General features: G+C 37.8%; 1 protein-coding gene across 1 annotated transcript in view; it reads right to left on the reverse strand.

Moving 5' to 3' along the window:
• MCTP1 (multiple C2 and transmembrane domain containing 1) overlaps positions 1–17,467 on the reverse strand; it is a 550,845-nt gene that overhangs the window by 235,483 nt on the left and 297,895 nt on the right. Inside the window, exons 4-5 of the mRNA XM_065936796.1 lie at positions 9,870–9,949; positions 5,097–5,202 (exon numbers count right to left, since the gene is read on the reverse strand). Coding sequence (XP_065792868.1) covers positions 5,097–5,202; positions 9,870–9,949 — 186 coding nt within the window. The remainder of the gene's footprint in view (positions 1–5,096; positions 5,203–9,869; positions 9,950–17,467) is intronic.

Raw genomic sequence — 17,467 nt, forward strand, 5'->3', positions numbered from 1 at the left:
ATTAAAACACACACACACATATATACATATGTGTGTATGTGTACATATATGCATATATATATACACACACATGAACATATACACATACATACATATATGTATCTGTTCACAACTGAGATTTCTTACAAAAGAATCATGACTCAATGGAGAAGATTTTAACATAAGTAACCATGAAATACTTTTGTTATGACTCATGTATATTTCTTAATTAGCTATAATTAGATATTGCACGTTTGAGAGGCTTTAGTAAATATAGTAGGCTGATAAGGTTTTCAACTTGTTTTTCATTTTTACTGAGTTCCAGAGCAGGCTATTCACACAAGAAGAAATCATCCCAACCATGTGATTCATGAAATGCAATGTCAGTATTAACAGTGTATTAAAAACAGGCATGATAATTGATTTAGAACTCTGAGCACTTAGTGATATTAAGTCCTCTATTTCCAGTTACTCATTTCTTCCCACTTTTAATAGGATTTCTTAACATTAATGTTCTATTTCCTATCTGATGGTTAGGATTTATTTGTCAATGGCTCTTGAAACTCACTCTATCCATTCTCCATGTGAATCCGTATAAAATATTTAGTTAAGTTTTATAAACACAGGCATAAGAATAAACATGTGCTTTTTGAACTAAGTCTTAAGTTTCAAAAGCTTAAAATAGATCATTTTTGAGCTAATAATCAAAGAGAACAGAACTCATAATTTTGCTGTGAGAAGGTCAATGCAAAATCATCCTCTATTCCTTCCCTATACATCATTCTGAATATTAAATGGAATTATGACTCATTTAGTAAACTGATTCTGGTTTGCTGCATTATGTGTTTGAATTTCTCTAAATAAGATTTAGTCTTAGATAATTTGTGAAAGTTCAGCAAGTCATTTTCATTGCAGCAATATATTATATATTTCAGGCATATTAAAAATTTAATTTGAAGGTGCACTGGATAATTGACTTGTTTTTAATCAAGAAATTTCTAATGTATTCCAGGTAAATATATTTAGCCAATACTAGGCAAGTTACCAAAATGAAGAAAATACGGTGATGTGCTTCTAATTCATTGTCATCTTTAGAAATCTCAAGACGAGCAGTATAGACTGATTTTAATCAGATTATCATTAATATAAAATTTAAGAGTTCCAAGGGAACATTAAATCATTATTTCCAATATTGTTTGTGACAACCTCAGGGATTTGAATATTGAAGAAGGAAACTTAAAATACTTTCCCTTGAACCTTTGAGGCATTCCATTAAATCCTCCTTGAGATTTTTCTATAGCCCACTGAAAATCAACCAGGTACAGAAAGCTGGACTAGGTTCTAAGAGGAATCATCACAAGAAAAGTAAGCAGAAACAATAGTTTTAAGTATTTATAAACACTTGTAAATTATTATTTCTTAAACCAGGAGGGACAGGCTATAGGATGGAGGCAAGGTGAAGTACAGTATGTAGAAGTGTATTTTAGGTAGCAAAAGTCATACAGGAGGAAGCTTGGACTTGAGAGGAGGTGAGCTGTGTAGGAGTTTATATTTTGCTGGGACAAAGGTTACAAGTGAGGGAATGTACGTTCCTTTTTGGAGACGATTAAAGCCTTCATCAGGAGTTTCCATTTCCATGTTAGAGAAATGGCCGGAGGTCACTGAACACTTAGAAGAAGAATAAAGAAGGAGTTATACAACTTAGCATAATGCATATAGGTGATCAAGAGGTGGTTTTATTCAATAGATGCCTACAAATGGCATTCATTCAGAAGTTCAAAATCTCCTAACTAGTGTCACTTACCAATTTTAGAGACAGTAATTAATAAACAGCTCTAGAACTGCTATATAGACCAAAATAAACAGAAGGGGGGAAGTACTCATTCATGTGTCTTTGTTAGAAATTTTCATCATGTAAAGCATATGCACAGAAGCTGCAAACCCAGTCTAGGAATCAGACTAGCCAGGATATTGGAGATCCTAATAGAATTTCCTGTAGGGGACCTTTCATGCTTCCTTCCCTGCCACTAACCCAGCTGTTTCTCAGCAACCAACTCCAAGCTCCCAGCTATCAGTCTATCCACAAAGAGGAGCCAAGGTAGCCAAGCAGGTCACCCTTGTCTCAGCTTCTCCGGTGCTGCTGAGGTCAAGAGGGGCTTTAGCAGCCAGAGGCCGTCTAGGTACAGGTTGCAGCCCCTGTGCCTTTTCTGAGGCACTGGGCGCTGATGGGCCACTTGCTTCTCTGGTGCCTAGGACAGAGCATCCAAAATGGGAAAGGAGAAGACACCGGTTTTCAGCTGCTGCTGCAGAAACAATCTAGTGCTATTTGGAGGTATAAAGTAAGGCAACAAATGAAAAAACTTGGCAATAAAAGATTTCTTCCAAAAAACTAAGTTAGCCAAAGAGATCTGAATCAAGAAAATGGCATGAAGATTTCAGGAAGAATTCTTCATGTTAAGGGTGAATGTGGCCAGATAGATACAATAAGGAGAAAGGAAAATGAAGAAAAGATAATTAACAATTCTGATGCGTTAACAGTTTCGTGTATCCTACCCGTTTCCTTTTATTCATGTTTGATAAGCCACTGATGATGAGTAACCAGGCACTGTCATATTCGAAACTGATTTTTCCTAATTAGAAAGAAATGGTGCCTAAATACGTTTGAGCAGCAATGAAGATGGAAGGATTTTTGTAAGAATTGTTGAAGAAAAACTAATTTCTGGAATGACTCTAACTGTACTATATTTCTGAATAATTTAGAACAATTCAGCTGCTTCATCATAAAGTCTCTTGATAATAATTTGACCCCTTAAACCCTCAGTCTGATGTTAGAGTATTTAATAAATATTCTTTTAACATAAAAAATCAGCAGACCCTTCATCATGAAGTCACCCAAATAACTAAAACAGTTGTATATATTTGGATCCTCAGTAATATTGCCAGTTTGGATGTTCTGGGGACACCTAAGATCTCAGGCACTTGGGTATTTTCATTTATGAAGTGTTGTCCTTCATTAAAGTAACAGCATCACCAAACAAGAATATTCTATCACCACGTTTTGTTGATTTCACCTCTGATAGATAAACTGTTTCATTTCCTTCCATCTCCATGTCAGACAACTCCAATCCAAATCTCCATCACCTCCCACCAAAATTTTCAAAACAGCTTCCTAGTTGGTCTCCAAACATCCATTCTTACTCTTTCATCTGTTTTCGACAGTGTAGCTACACAACAAAAGGCAAATACAATGATGCCACTTCCCCTTTACAGACTTTTCAATGGCTCTCCATTGCTCTTTGGGGAAAGACCACGGACTTTAACGTGGCCAACAGTCCTTATGCAGTCTGGGTGCCTCCCTTTCACTGTCATCACGCACTAGGATCTCCCACAGTCTGCTTCCACCCTTCTCTAAACTCGAGCACTTTTTCAATTCTTCGAGTGCAGCTTGGTTTCCCCAGCTATATAGCCTTTGCCTGTGCTATTTCTTCTGCTGCAAATACCTCCTCTGGTTTTTGTTTGTCTGTCTGTTTTTTGCTTTTATCAACTCCTACTCACACTTCAGACCTCGTGTCTCATTTGACTTCTTGCCATTTCCTTTTCCAAGAGATCTTTCCAACCCAGGGATTGAACCTGCGTCTCCTGCATTGGCAGGCAGATTCTTCACCACTGAGCCAGCAGGGAAGCTCAAGGGTCTAGCATAGGATTTAGCTCTTAGTAGGTTCCTGATGAATACCAGGTTAATTTGAATAAAAGAATAAATGAATATTTATACTTTATTCCTGTGTATGGACTAGCCAGATAGGGTATACTCCAGGGTTTATACTGGGTGAAATATTATATTCTGGATTGGTGACTTTCAAAATGATGAGCTTTTATTTCTAAATGTTCTCTGTGAAAAAAACATCACCTACCCTTTCATTTGCCCACATGAGACTATGCCTATGAACCTACATACATTCTTTCACCATGCTAAGTTCTCAATGTAACTGTAATTAGATAGCACTTGTTCAAAAAGAAAATTTTCTTCCTCACTGAATAAAGTATAGAGACTTAAATCATACTTAACAGATATTATATATGAATAGGCGTGCTCATTGTTTAAGTTTTAGAAAGAATAGAGAAAAGTACACTGGAAAAGGTGAGTTTCTCAATGAGTTTAAAGCGCTTCCTCATCTGAAACGGTAACTCACTATATTTTTTTACAATCTAGGGGAAAATGCCAATTATATTAATACCTTTCCAGCAGAAAATATATACCAACTTTAATCATGTAATATTTGAAGACAGAAATACACACATTGCTGAAAAAGTGTTTAAATTTGCCTAAAATTTATTAAATATGTCTACTCTTAAAATGTGTTGCAATCAGAATTAATGAGAATAGCTCTTAGTACATGAAAGTACCCTGGGTCTAATAAATAATCTTCGGTACATTGCAGCAGAAAGTGTACTTGCAAGCATATTGATGCAGGTCAAACCTGCATATGTATATATTTTTTTACCGTCACTTCAACAGTGCTGGAGTAGTTAGCTTTTCTGTATCCCTTGTCAGTTTCTCATTGAAGCATGGTGTGCAAGGAAGTACAGACAGCCAAGGCTAGAAAATTGGTACTGCCAATATTGGAAGCCCATCAAGAAGATGAAAAGTACTCACTGATCATTCATCAAACAAATACCAGAAAGCAGAAATTCTATTGTAATTTCTACTCATTTTCTTTGTTATGGTACATTTGACAGTACAATCCAAACAGTAGGGTCTGGATATCTCTAGGTGGAATTCAAAATATTCAATTCACCAGTAAATATAATCCCTGAGTGAATACCACTGTTCGCTACAATATAACGTCTGAAATTGGAAAATAAAATTGTGATAAAAGATGCAAATGTGTCTCTTATTCACAGTAAGAGGTCCTGACCTGGAGAACAGAATAAGAAATTTGAATTCAAAAGACACGATACACCTAGACTGCTGATACACAAGATACTCATAGAAACAAAGAAAAGGCCAGACTTTCTTATGCTGCTTCTCTTTAATATTACCTCTGTGTTCAGAGATGCTCGCAACATTCTCACAACGGGGAGCAAGAAAGCTACAACCAGACTCTGTGGGAACTTACCACATGTTCTCCTTCTTTAGGGGTAAGGACGACAGAGAGCAAAATGATTCCAAGATCATGGTCAGGATAATGGGGATCTTTCAGTGTTAAGGTCACATCCGTGGGCCTATGATATAAAATGTTAAGATATTGAGCACGAAGGAAACCAGCAACAAAACACAATCTACTGAATGAAAAAGGATAGTTGCAAATGATAACATCCAATAAGGGTTTAATACCCAAAATGCATAAAGAACTCATATAATTCAATATCAAAAAACCCCAAGCAATTGGATTTAAAAATGGGCAGAAGACCTAAATAGACATGTTTGCAAGAAGGGACATGCTCATGGCCAATAGACATATAAAACAATGCTCAAAAGTCACTAATTAGGGAAATACAAATAAAAACCACAATAAGATATCACCTCACACCTGTCAGAATGGCAGTTACCAAAGAAGCAACAAATGTTGGTGAGATTGTAGAGAAAAAGAAACACTTGTACATTGCTAGTGGAAATTTAAATTGGTGAGGCCACTATTGAAAATGGTATAGAGATTCCACAAATAATTAAAAATAGAACTACCAGATGATCAAGCAGTTCCACTCCTGCCTGGGCATCTATCCAGAGAAAACAAAAATACTAATTGGAAGAGCTACACGCACTCCTGTGTTTATTGCAGCATTGCTTACAATAGCCAAGGTATGGAAGCAACCAAAGTCTCCACCAATAGATCAATGGATAAATAAGATGTGGTATGCATATACAGAGGAATATTACTAAGCCATAAAAATAATGAAATCTTGCCGTTTGCAACAACATGGATGGACTTGGAGGGTATTATAAGTGAAATAAGTCACACAAAGACAAATACTACATGATTTCAGTTATATGCTGAATCTAAAACAAAACAAAACAGAAACACTCACAGATACACAGAACAAATGGTTGCCAGAAGGGAGGGAGCAGGAGAACAGATCAAATAGATGAAGGGGATTAAGATACATAAACTTTCAGTCATTAAATAAATACATGGGGATGTAATGTACAGGATAGAAAATATACTCAACAATGTTGTAATAACTTTGCATGATGAGAGATGGTTGCTAAGTTTATTGGAATCGTTTTGTAATGCCTCTAAATGTCAAACCACAATGTTGTATACCTGAAACCCATATTGTATGTCAACTATGCTTCAATTAAAAAAAAATATATATATAATATTAAAAAGGTTATAAACAGTCATTAAATGAATAAGCCAAAGTATATCTTTTTTCAAAGTATATCTTATATCAACAATTTATTATTTTTAAGAATAAAAGTAATTTTGCCTTCCTTTAATTTCCTAGCATAGTTTTTGTTGTTATTAAAATACCATCAACATATTAAGTTATCCAATAAAATCATGGGCCAAATGGATAACTGATTCACACACCTAAGTTTCAGTCCTTCATGGGGTTCTAGGAGGTCATGGAGTTACTGGAAAGGCCAAGAAAGTACAAGAAGGAAGCATTGAGAAGCCTGTAAGGTACGTCTCTGTGAGCTCTTAAACACACAGAAAGCAATAGTAGCTATTTCTACCAATTGGAGTCCAACAACTAAATGAGGGCCATTTATTGACCTCTACCTTCCTTTTAGTTCTTTGGAATTATTTTTTAAACCAGCAGTATGATTTTTTAAAATTTATTTTTAATTGAAGGATAACTGCTTTACAAGTTGTGTTGGTTTCTGCCATATAACAACGTGAATCAGCTCTAAGTATATGTATATTCCCTCCCTTTTGAGCCTTTGTCCACCCCCCACCCACCCCACCCTTCTAGGTAGAGTATAATTCAAGTAAACAGATGAGTGGGAGAAGAGGAAAATATAACATATAATTTGCCCGATATACATTATAAACACTTTAAAACAATGAATAGTGGTGGTTTAGTCGCTAAGTTGCGTCTGATCCTTGTGATCCCGTGCTCTGTAGCCAACAGCCTCCTCTGTCCATGGGGTTTTCCAGGCAAGAATACTGGTTGGGGTGCCATTTCCTTCTCCAGGGGATCTTCCTGACCCAGGAAGATCCGAACTTCCGAACCCAGGTCTCCTGCACTGCAGGCAGATCATTTACTGACTGAGCTACTAATATTTAAAATAATGCTTCTATTTTTGGCTATTTAAACCCACGTCTAAATACTGTTTAGGTTCAGAAATTCAAGGAAACCAACACTTAAAAGACGTGATCAATACTCAGAAGGCTTCAGAATTAGAAAAGTATCTCTGAGGAAGAGATTATGAATTACTCAATATTACCCACAATGACTTTTGGAAAATAACGCAAAATATACCTTCAACTGACAATGTATAGGTAAAACCTTGTTTCCGTATTTTAATTAATACTGAAAAAAAGGGTTCATGTCCTCCATAAACCTAAGTGAACGTAGAGCATACAGCATCAAACTTGAATCTTGAAATGCTGGCAAATTAGGAATGTTCCTTTGGCTGTTCAATCATTTATTCATTTAACTCACAAAGCAGGAAATGAACACTGTACTAGGTTCTGGGTAAAAATCAGCAGTCAAGACCAAATATAAGACACTTGTCTTCATGGAGCTTAAGTTTTAGTGAATGATACAGCCAGATTCTAGTCTTGGGGAAAGGACTTGATGGGAAAGGTGGTCCAAATAAAAACTTCCCATCCTGGATGCACTTCAGAATCAACTAGGAAGGTTTTAAAAAGAGCATGATCCTGACCTCTACCCATGATGACTCTGGTTCTGGAGATCCAGCCTGGGGTCTGGAAATCTATATATTTACAAAGGTCCCCAAGTAATGTGGGGGAACCTCAGCTACCTTCCAATGCTAAGATTGTACAATCCTAGGATGCCCTGTCACATGACTCTTAATTTACTGATTCAAGGAATGATGCTATGAGAAATCTGGATGGTTTTTTGATGGTAGAGGTTTTAACTGAAGCATAAAGAACCGAACAAACTGATAATGCACATGAATTATAAGAGCTGTGATGCAAATTGTTCCAGTATTAATTTTAGTTATAACTAATTATTATGGTTTGAGAGTAACAACTTGATCCTTTTAACAAATGACATTCATTACATATGTGTATAATACATATTTGTACATATACACATATTATATACACATATGTATACACACATGTCTTTACATGGGGTTACAATTTTATTTGGATTATTTTCCTGTAATAATGATGACATTAAAAAATTAACAGCAAAACCTTAATTACATTTCTATAATGATTACATGATAAAGATTTAAGAATATTTGCAATTGTTTTATGATGATTATTGTTTTCTTCAAAAACAATACCTTAATGCATTATATAGCAGACTAAGTATTTATATGGCTGCTATTGCTATCCATCTGTCTATACCCAGAAGCTGCTGATTTCTATACACAGAATACAATGGCATACATGAATAATTTTTTTAAAGTGGTAACTTAATGTTTAAGTGGTTGGGAGGGGAGGGAATAGCCCACTAAATTCATAAAATAATGAATGTGGCATGGTAAACATCAAATGGTTATGTATAATCTTTGAAATTTTTTTAACCATCCCCATTTTTTTCCAGTTAAAATATTTTTCAGCAATAGTTTATATTTAACAGCGAAAAAGAGAAATTGGTGCTTTATGTTTAAGCTTAGTAATTTGCAGATCCTTGTTCAGGGTCTAAGGAGAAAATAACTGTGGCCTTCAGAGAGGAGCAGCACAGCCCATTCTAGCTGGAGGTGTTTCAGGATAATGGACCACATGCAACGCCTTCGAGACAGCCATGGGGAGGTGGGGAGCCAGCCATCACCCTGAGTAACTTGAGTAATGGCCTGCGCTAGATTCTAGGGTGGATTGAAGGACATGTAGGAAGTAAGGAAAAAGCTGCTCTTTCATCCAGTGTGAGGCACAAATGACATTGGAAGACCAATTAACTGCCATCAAGCTCAGACTGCAGCATATAAGGGTTCGACTATTTATATTTCATCTACATGTAAAGTATAAAGTCGTGATCTGGCCCACTGCTCTGCTTTCCACTATTCCTGCTACATGACATATAATACGATCATCTAAAACATCTCTGTGAAGACGAGCTCACAGCTTCCTTTGCAACCCACTTCAACACTGCTTTAGACCTTTGAAAGTCCACTTTTTCTTGTGTGGTAATGGGTGAGTAGCTAAGTCATGTCAGATTCTTTAGACACCACGGACTGTAGCCCACCAGGCTCCTCTGTCCGTGGGATTCTCCAGGCAAGATACTGGAGTGGGTTGCCATTTCCTTCTCCAGGAGATCTTCCCAACCCAGGGATTGAACCCAGGTCTCCTGCACTGCAGGCAGATGTTTTACCGATGGAGCTAGTACCCGTGGTGTATTAATCAATACCAATGATGTGCTAATTAGTATCAAATGGTGACTTCGTTTTTAAATTAATGATTATGGTTAACATGTATAATCTTCATACCTCACTACAACCACGCCAGCAATGTGAGAGTGAAGAATGTGTCAGTCTAGATTCCTGGCTCTTGGCACAGTCCGGAAAACAAAGTAGGTGTCTTAAGAATTTTTCTGCTGAATAGTTGTTATCAATGAGATAGTGCAGGAAGATGCTATTATTTCCACTGAATAAGTGAGAAAGATATACTTGACAAAAGCTGGCTAGTATGAAGGCTCACAACCATAAGTGACAGAACAGCAACAAGAACCCAGATCTGTTGACATTTTCTGTTGCAAAGGTCTAGCTTCCCAACAAGGTATAGTGATTACAACAGTCCAAAAGTTACCTGTTTAACTCCAATTGTGTGAGATCCAGAAAGGCTGAGCCCATAAAGTCATCCTGCAGTCCAAAGTCATAGTCAAACACCTAGAAGCCGAAGACACAGACATTATTATGAACAATTCTGATATAAACCTTAAATGAAAACATCATTATAAAATATTGGTTTTCTGTGTCACCAGAGTCAATACAATTTCCTCAGACTTATTTTTAAGATTTTATTTGTTTTTATGTTTTGAAATGCTAGGGTCTCACAAAACATTCAAAGAGAATTACATTTAATTTTGTAACTAAATTATTTGATTTAAAATAAAATAGAAGTTTATAGAAGATGAATAACAAAATCAAATAAAATATAATAAATTGTCAAAAATGTGGGAACCACAGGCTAAGGAAATTTACCCCTCAATATAGAAGGTGCATTAGTCTTACTGAAAGGTAAACTGAATTGGTATGAAATTCAACAAATATGTCTTCCATAATGGGCTGTAGGTGATAAAGACAGGGCTCCAATTTCTGTATTTTTTTCAGGTCATTGAAGACATCCTCTGACATTCTAAGACAATGTTGTTACATACACAATGAGTAAACAGTAAGATATTATGACTACAGCATTTTATAAGTTATACTATGCATATTAAAAAGCAGAAACATTACTTTGCCAACAAAGGTCTGTCTAGTCAAGGCTATGGTTTTTCCAGTAGTCATGTATGGATGTGAGAGATGGACTATAAAGAAAGCTGAGTGCTGAAGAATTGGTGCTTTTGAACTGTGGTGTTGGAGAAGACTCTCGAGAGTCCCTTGGGCTGCAAGGAGATCCAACCAGTCCATCTGAAAGATGATCGATCCTGAATATTCATTGGAAGGACTGATGCTGAAGCTGAAACTCCAATACTTTGGCCACCTGATGTGAAGAACTGACTGATTTGAAAAGATCCTGATGCTGGGGAAGATTGAGGCAGGAGGATAAGAGGATAACAGAGGATAAGATGGTTGGATGCCATCAGTGACTCAATGGACATTAATTTGAGTAATCTCCAGGAGTTGGTAATGGACAGGGAGGTCGGGCATGCTGCAGTCCATGAGGTCACAAAGAGTCGGACACGACTGAGCGGCTGAACTGAACTGAATGCTAAGATTAAGCTTTTATTGTCACAAGCAATTATTCAGGGATAATATTAATGTAAGTAATAACAACAAATAGAAAAAGAAAAGGATGTATTTCTTCTGTCAAAATCATGTGTCTCTTTTGTGCCTTTCATGGTTCATGTTCATACTATGATGAACAAAACAAGCAATGTGCTTAACCTTCTGGATCCTACATTTCACAGCTGGCAGAGTCAATAAAAACCCGAATAGACATGTAGAGTTCTGCGAGGAGCACCATGGAGACAAAAGTGTAAGGGAGTGTGTTGGGAGCTGATATTTTACATTGGCGTCTAGGAAGGGCTCTTGGAGGAAGCATATTTGTGTAGAGCCTGTAATGATGAGAAGGATTAAGCCACTAGAATGGGAAGAGCAGTCCAGGTGAAGGAAACAGCGAGTGGTTAGCATGTTCAAGAATCAGCCAGTAGCCAGTGTGGCTGGAGCAAGCTGAGAAAGGTGGAGACTGGAGGGAAGAGGGGGAGAGAATCAGAGCTAGATCAGACGGGGCCATTTCCAAAGAATTCTAAGCAAATGAGAGCTGGCTTATTTCCATCCGTTTAAACTTTTTCTTGGGCTTCCCTGGTGGCTCAGATGGTAAAGAATCTTCCCACAATGCAGGAGACCCAGGTTTGATCCCTGGGTGGGGAAGATCCCCTGGAGGAGGAAATGGCAACCCACTCCAGTACTCTTGCCTGGAGAATCCCATGGACAGAGGAGCTCGGCAGGCTACAGTCCATGGGGTTGCAGAGTCAGGCATGACTGAGCAACTAACACACACAAACATTTTCTTACTCACGGAATTCCTCAGCCAACATCGATTAAATACTTATTATGTGCCAGACAATGCGCTAGGCACTCAGTAAACTGTGGTGAATTGTCCATGCTTATAGTTTAGTGAGAGAGAGAGATGATATTCAAGGAAGTGCCCAGGTGTTACAATCACAAATTTTAATAACTGTTGTAAAGACAAGAACAGGGTACGAAATAGACAGAAAGTACATTGGAGATCAGGGAAAGCTTCGAGATGGAAAAAAAATGCTACTAGATGAAGTTTAGAGCTCTGTGCCTGACCTTTTCAAATGGAAAATCACTGTATTGCGCACTGTAAAGAGCATGAACAGGTAAGTCTGCTCTTAAAAGGATGAGCCACACCATCGCACTCTCCAGGCCATGAGAATCCACTGGTCATCACTGCTCTGCTCAATTCATGACACATTGGCTAGAGAGCTCTAAGCAGAGGGAATAGTATATACAGAAATCCTGCATCAGTTACTTTTTCTTTCCCTCTAGTAATATATGTGTACTGCAATGTAAACAAACTTAATACGTAGAAAACTGATATCTAAACAAAAAATACATGCTTTGCATTACAAAGGGATTCTTAAATTGGAAGAGTCACAAGGGATTTATTTAAGTTATAAGTTCCTCTAATGCCTTTTAAATTATTCAATTTATAGTCATTTGATTTACATACAACCTTTCAGGAGTACATTTGTTGTAGAAGGCGCAGCACTCCTGCAATAAATATTCTCCTTGATCAATTACACTTCTGAGCTTTAGTCATCCGCTCAGTGGCGTGTCTTATGCAACTGACACCTTGATATGTGCAAACAGCTGCAGTAGTGTATTTTACAGCATAAAATTTACACCAACATTAGAGAAATCTCTCTTGTGCAATCTCTTCTAATTGTATCAGCCTAAGGATTAAAATCTTGGGGAGACTACAGTGACCTATAACCCATAAGAACAGCTGGGGTACATCTACACATATAATGTGGAAAGCTGTGAATCCAGTGACTTGATCAGTGTAGACAGCTCAGATGGGTGATTCAACATTCAAACTCTGTTTAGTCTCATGGGGAGAGTCTTTTCTACCATCCTAATGCTAGATATTTACATTAGTTCTCAATCCTATTAATCAGCAAAGGCATTAACATGGGGAAGAGTGCAAACACCAGAATCCATTCGTTAATGAAACTGTTAGCAATGAAATTTGCAGGCAAGCTCTATAAAGTATTTGTCAATTTATATGTCAGTTTACTGCTCTAGATGAAATGTCAGAAAATAGAGAGCATAGAAGAGAGATGAAACAGGAAAAGTACTCCCACTGCAATAAGTACAGTTAACGATGATTAATGTGTATCCAACATTTACTATATATAAGGCACTGCCTTAAACACATCATATAGATTATTATTAATAAATTTCACTCTTTTACAACTCAGTGAACAAAGCATTGCTTCCATCTGTCAGATAAGGAATCCAAACCTTAAAATATTTATTTTACTTGCCCCCAAATTCCAGGACTAGGAAGAAGTCAGTCACCTCTTGTAACGGATTTCAGACACAGAACATCTTTAAATTGAACAAACATAATTTGGGAACCCACTCTGGGTAAAGCACTGGGAATTCAAATGTGAACAATTCATAAGAGATATTTGCTTTCACAGACCCTCTGCCCCATGAGTTGGAAACATTAGGTAATAATAGGTGGAAGCTGATTGGGACTGAGTAACACCTCTCTTCATTCTCAAGCGAGTCCAGAACAAGAAATGCTTTATTCTGACCAATGAGTTTATTTATCATCTTGATTCAGTTGTTTTCTATGGAAACTGGATTAGGAAATGCATCCGTTAAAATGCTTTTGGGTACAAGTAACAGAAAATTCAACTCACACTGGCTTCAATAGGAATGGCAATTGATTAGCTTAAATGAATGAAATGTTCATAGGTAATTATGACTTCAGGGGTGTTTATATTTGGGGCTGTTCAAATGATTCATATATTTATTCGTTCATTTACTTGAAAAATATTTGATGGACACCTGCAATGTGCCAAATACTGCTTAAGGCACTAGAAATACAGCAGTGAACAAAATAAAGGGAGGGATCGTTGATATCTGAAGGGATGAAGACAATACAAACATGTTAGGTGGTGGTAAGTGCCACGGAGAACAATATCAGAGGGAACATGAGTGATGGGAACTGCTGATGGGAGTGAATAATGGGAATAGGAAATGAAAGGTACTCAGGCCACATAGGTACCCAGGTACCTTGGCCCAAGATATAAGATGCTACTCATACAAGTATGTCTATGATGCATTTTCACACCTAGGCAGTTTCAAAACAACCATTTCACTATAAAAGAATAACTAAACTTCAAGTCATAAAACTGACATTATAAAATAAATAAAACAAAACCTAACTGTGGCCATTGCAACTAGTTATCTCTAATGGAAAACAGAAGCTATGCTGCTTAATTGCTGGGAGGACGTAAGCAAGCCCTTCATCTCTGGGAGCCTCATTTACCTGTAAAATGGAGGTGAGAAGAGCTACTTACAGGGTTATTGAAAGGATTACATGAGACAGGTCTGGCAATTAGCACAGTGCTCTGTAAATGGTAGTTAGTATTATGATGAAACTGTGACTGCAGATTCCACCTTTCTAAGACTCAGTAACTTCCCATGGTCTTTATCCATAAGCTAAAAGCAAGTACAGCCATGTTCTACTTTGCTATTTATTTTTTGTCTAAAACAACTGAGATTCTTGATTCATGCACTTAGGAAATGTTTTTGAACCATTCAAGACAAAGCATGTAAGATAATGCAAACATCTAACTGTGAAATAATTTTGTTTGGGTTCTTTACTGTTTATGGTTGTGAAATATTTCCATTCCAACTATTCAGCTGTTTCCATTCAAATGCCTAGAAGAGTGTCTCTCTCCTCAAGCAATACATCACAGAAACAGAATCCATTTTGTATCTATACAAAGAAACACATTTTCAGACCCTCTGCTCTATGAGTTGGAAACATTAGGTAATATTAGGTAGAAGCTGCTTGGGGCTGAGTAACACCTCTCTTCATTCTCAAGTGAGTTCACAACAAGAAATGCTTTATTCTGATCGAGTTTATTTATCTATACATTTTAAATTTATTTACCTATACATTTAAATATTCTGTACAAAGCAATACATTTTCAGAAACAGAAGCTTGGACTTCAAATCAGAAGTTCTGAATCAGAACCTTTGCAGGAGAGACGGATCCTTAGATTCTTTAAAATTTTAGGGATAATTCTGATGTACAGTCAGGATTGACAGTCATTGGTATATGACATGACATTCTTTTCAGTCAGTCAGTTCAGTCACTCAGTCATGTCTGACTCTTTGTGACCCCATGAACCACAGCACGCCAGGCCTCCCTGTCCATCACCAACTCCCAGAATTTACTCAAACTCATGTCCATCAAGTCGGTGATGCCATCCAGCCATCTCATCCTCTATCATCCCCTTCTCCTCCTGCCCTCAATCTTTCCCAGCATCAGGGTCTTTTCCAATGAGTCATCTCTTCGCATCAGGTGGCCAAAGTATTGGAGTTTCAGCTTCAACATCAGTCCTTCCAATGAACACCCAGGACTGATCTCCTTTAGGATGGATTGGTTGGATCTCCTTGCAGTCCAAGGGACTCTCAAGAGTCTTCTCCAACATCACAGTTCAAAAGCATCAATTCTTTGGCACTCAGCTTTCTTTATAGTCCAGCTCTCATATCCATACATGACTACTGGGAAAACCATAGCCTTGACTAGATGGGACTTTGTTGGCAAAGTAGTGTCTCTGCTTTTTAATATGCTATCTAGGTTGGTCATAACTTTCCTTCTGAGGAGTAAGCATCTTTTAATTTCAAGGCTGCAATCACAATCTGCAGTGATTTTGGAGCCGCAAAAAATAAAGTCAGCCACTGTTTCCACTGTTTCCCCATCTATTTGCCATGAAGTGATGGGACCAGATGCCATGATCTTAGTTTTCTGAATGTTGAGCTTTAAGCCAACTTTTTCACTCTCCTCTTTCACTTTCATCAAGAGGCTCTTTATTTCTTCTTCACTTTCAGCCATAAGGGTTGTGTCATCTGCATATCTGAAGTTATTGATATTTCTCCGGGCAATCTTGATTCCAGCTTCTGCTTCCTCCAGCCCAGCTGGTGATTGCAGCCATGAAATTAAAAGATGTTTATTCCTTGGAAGGAAAGTTATGAACAACTTAGACAGCATATTAAAAAGCAGAGACATTACTTTGTCAACAAAGGTCCGTCTAGTCAAAGCTACGGTTTTTCCAGTAGTCATGTATGGATGTGAGAGTTGGACTATAAAGAAAGCTGAGCACTGAAGAATTGGTGCTTTGGAACTGTGGTGTTGGAGAAGACTCTTGAGAGTCCCTTGGGCTGCAAGGAGATCCAGCCAGTCCATCCTGAAGGACGTCAGTCCTGGTTGTTCACTGGCAGGACTGATGTTGAAGCTGAAACTCCAATACTTTGGCCACCTGATGCGAAGGGCCGACTCATTGAAAAAGACCCTGATGCTGGGAGGGATTGAAGGCGAGAGGACAAGGGGACGACAGAGGATGAGATGGTTGGATGGCATCACTGACTCGATGGACATGAGTTTGAGTAAACTCCGGGAGTCGGTGATGGACAGGGAAGCCTGGCGTGCTGCGGTTCATGGGGTCGCAAAGAGTCGGACACGACTGAGCGACTGGACTGGAACTAAAACGAGATGCCAGCAGTCCGGGGCTTTCCTTATTAACCCTGCTCTCCTTTCTTATCCATTTCCTTCATGGTTACAGGAGCTCTAACTTATTTCTTCTAAACCTCCCTAGGAAAAAAAACTTTCTTACATCTCACTTATCTTTTCCAAAATTTCTATTGACCCCTTACCCCAGCTGTGTATTGTGAGGCTGTTTCTTTTTTTTCTCATTTAGGCATTTCTTTCTCTCTAACATTTCTGACCAGGAGGTCTTCCCTTCGGTGGGGGCAGGGGGCGTTGGCCATGAATAGGTGGGTCATCATATATTGATCCCTAAAAGAGAGTAAACTAATTCTATGTAACAGATTTCCTTTAACTAACGTCCACTTGAGACAATTTCTTATACAAATGCAGTCTATTTCTTATGCAAATATAGTTCTGTTCACCCCATAATGACTTCTAGAAACTTCTTAACTCTATGCTTGGAGATGGTCTTATCATCAACTTTATACAGTGTCCTGCTAATATTTTAATAACATCTTGATGATTTCCCCCTTTTTGTGGAAAAGAGAAATAACTGGAATCAACACAAGCGAAGATTTGAGGGAGAGGAGGATGTGCAGAGATTGCTGAAAAAGGGCTCCTGTGAGATTTGGGGCTCGTGTGAGAAGAAGATGGGGCATGTGATGTGGTCAAAGTAGAAAAAGGTTTGGTCACTGGATGGATAGCCAGAACATAGGCGCTGAAAAGAAAATAAGTATCCGCAGACATGAATTAAAGGGAAGTCACGCATTTTTTCCTTATTTGAAAGTAAAATAAGGAATTATGGTTAACTCTTTCCACAAATTCTTTTTCCTCTTTGTTCAAAACTACATCAAATGAGAGGAAATACTCTTTTTTTTTTCACCTTTGATAATGCAATAGAGACAGGGGTTTTTCTCCCTCTA

This window comes from Muntiacus reevesi, chromosome 1 (genome assembly GCF_963930625.1).
Source record: "Muntiacus reevesi chromosome 1, mMunRee1.1, whole genome shotgun sequence".
Lineage (NCBI taxonomy): Eukaryota > Metazoa > Chordata > Mammalia > Artiodactyla > Cervidae > Muntiacus > Muntiacus reevesi.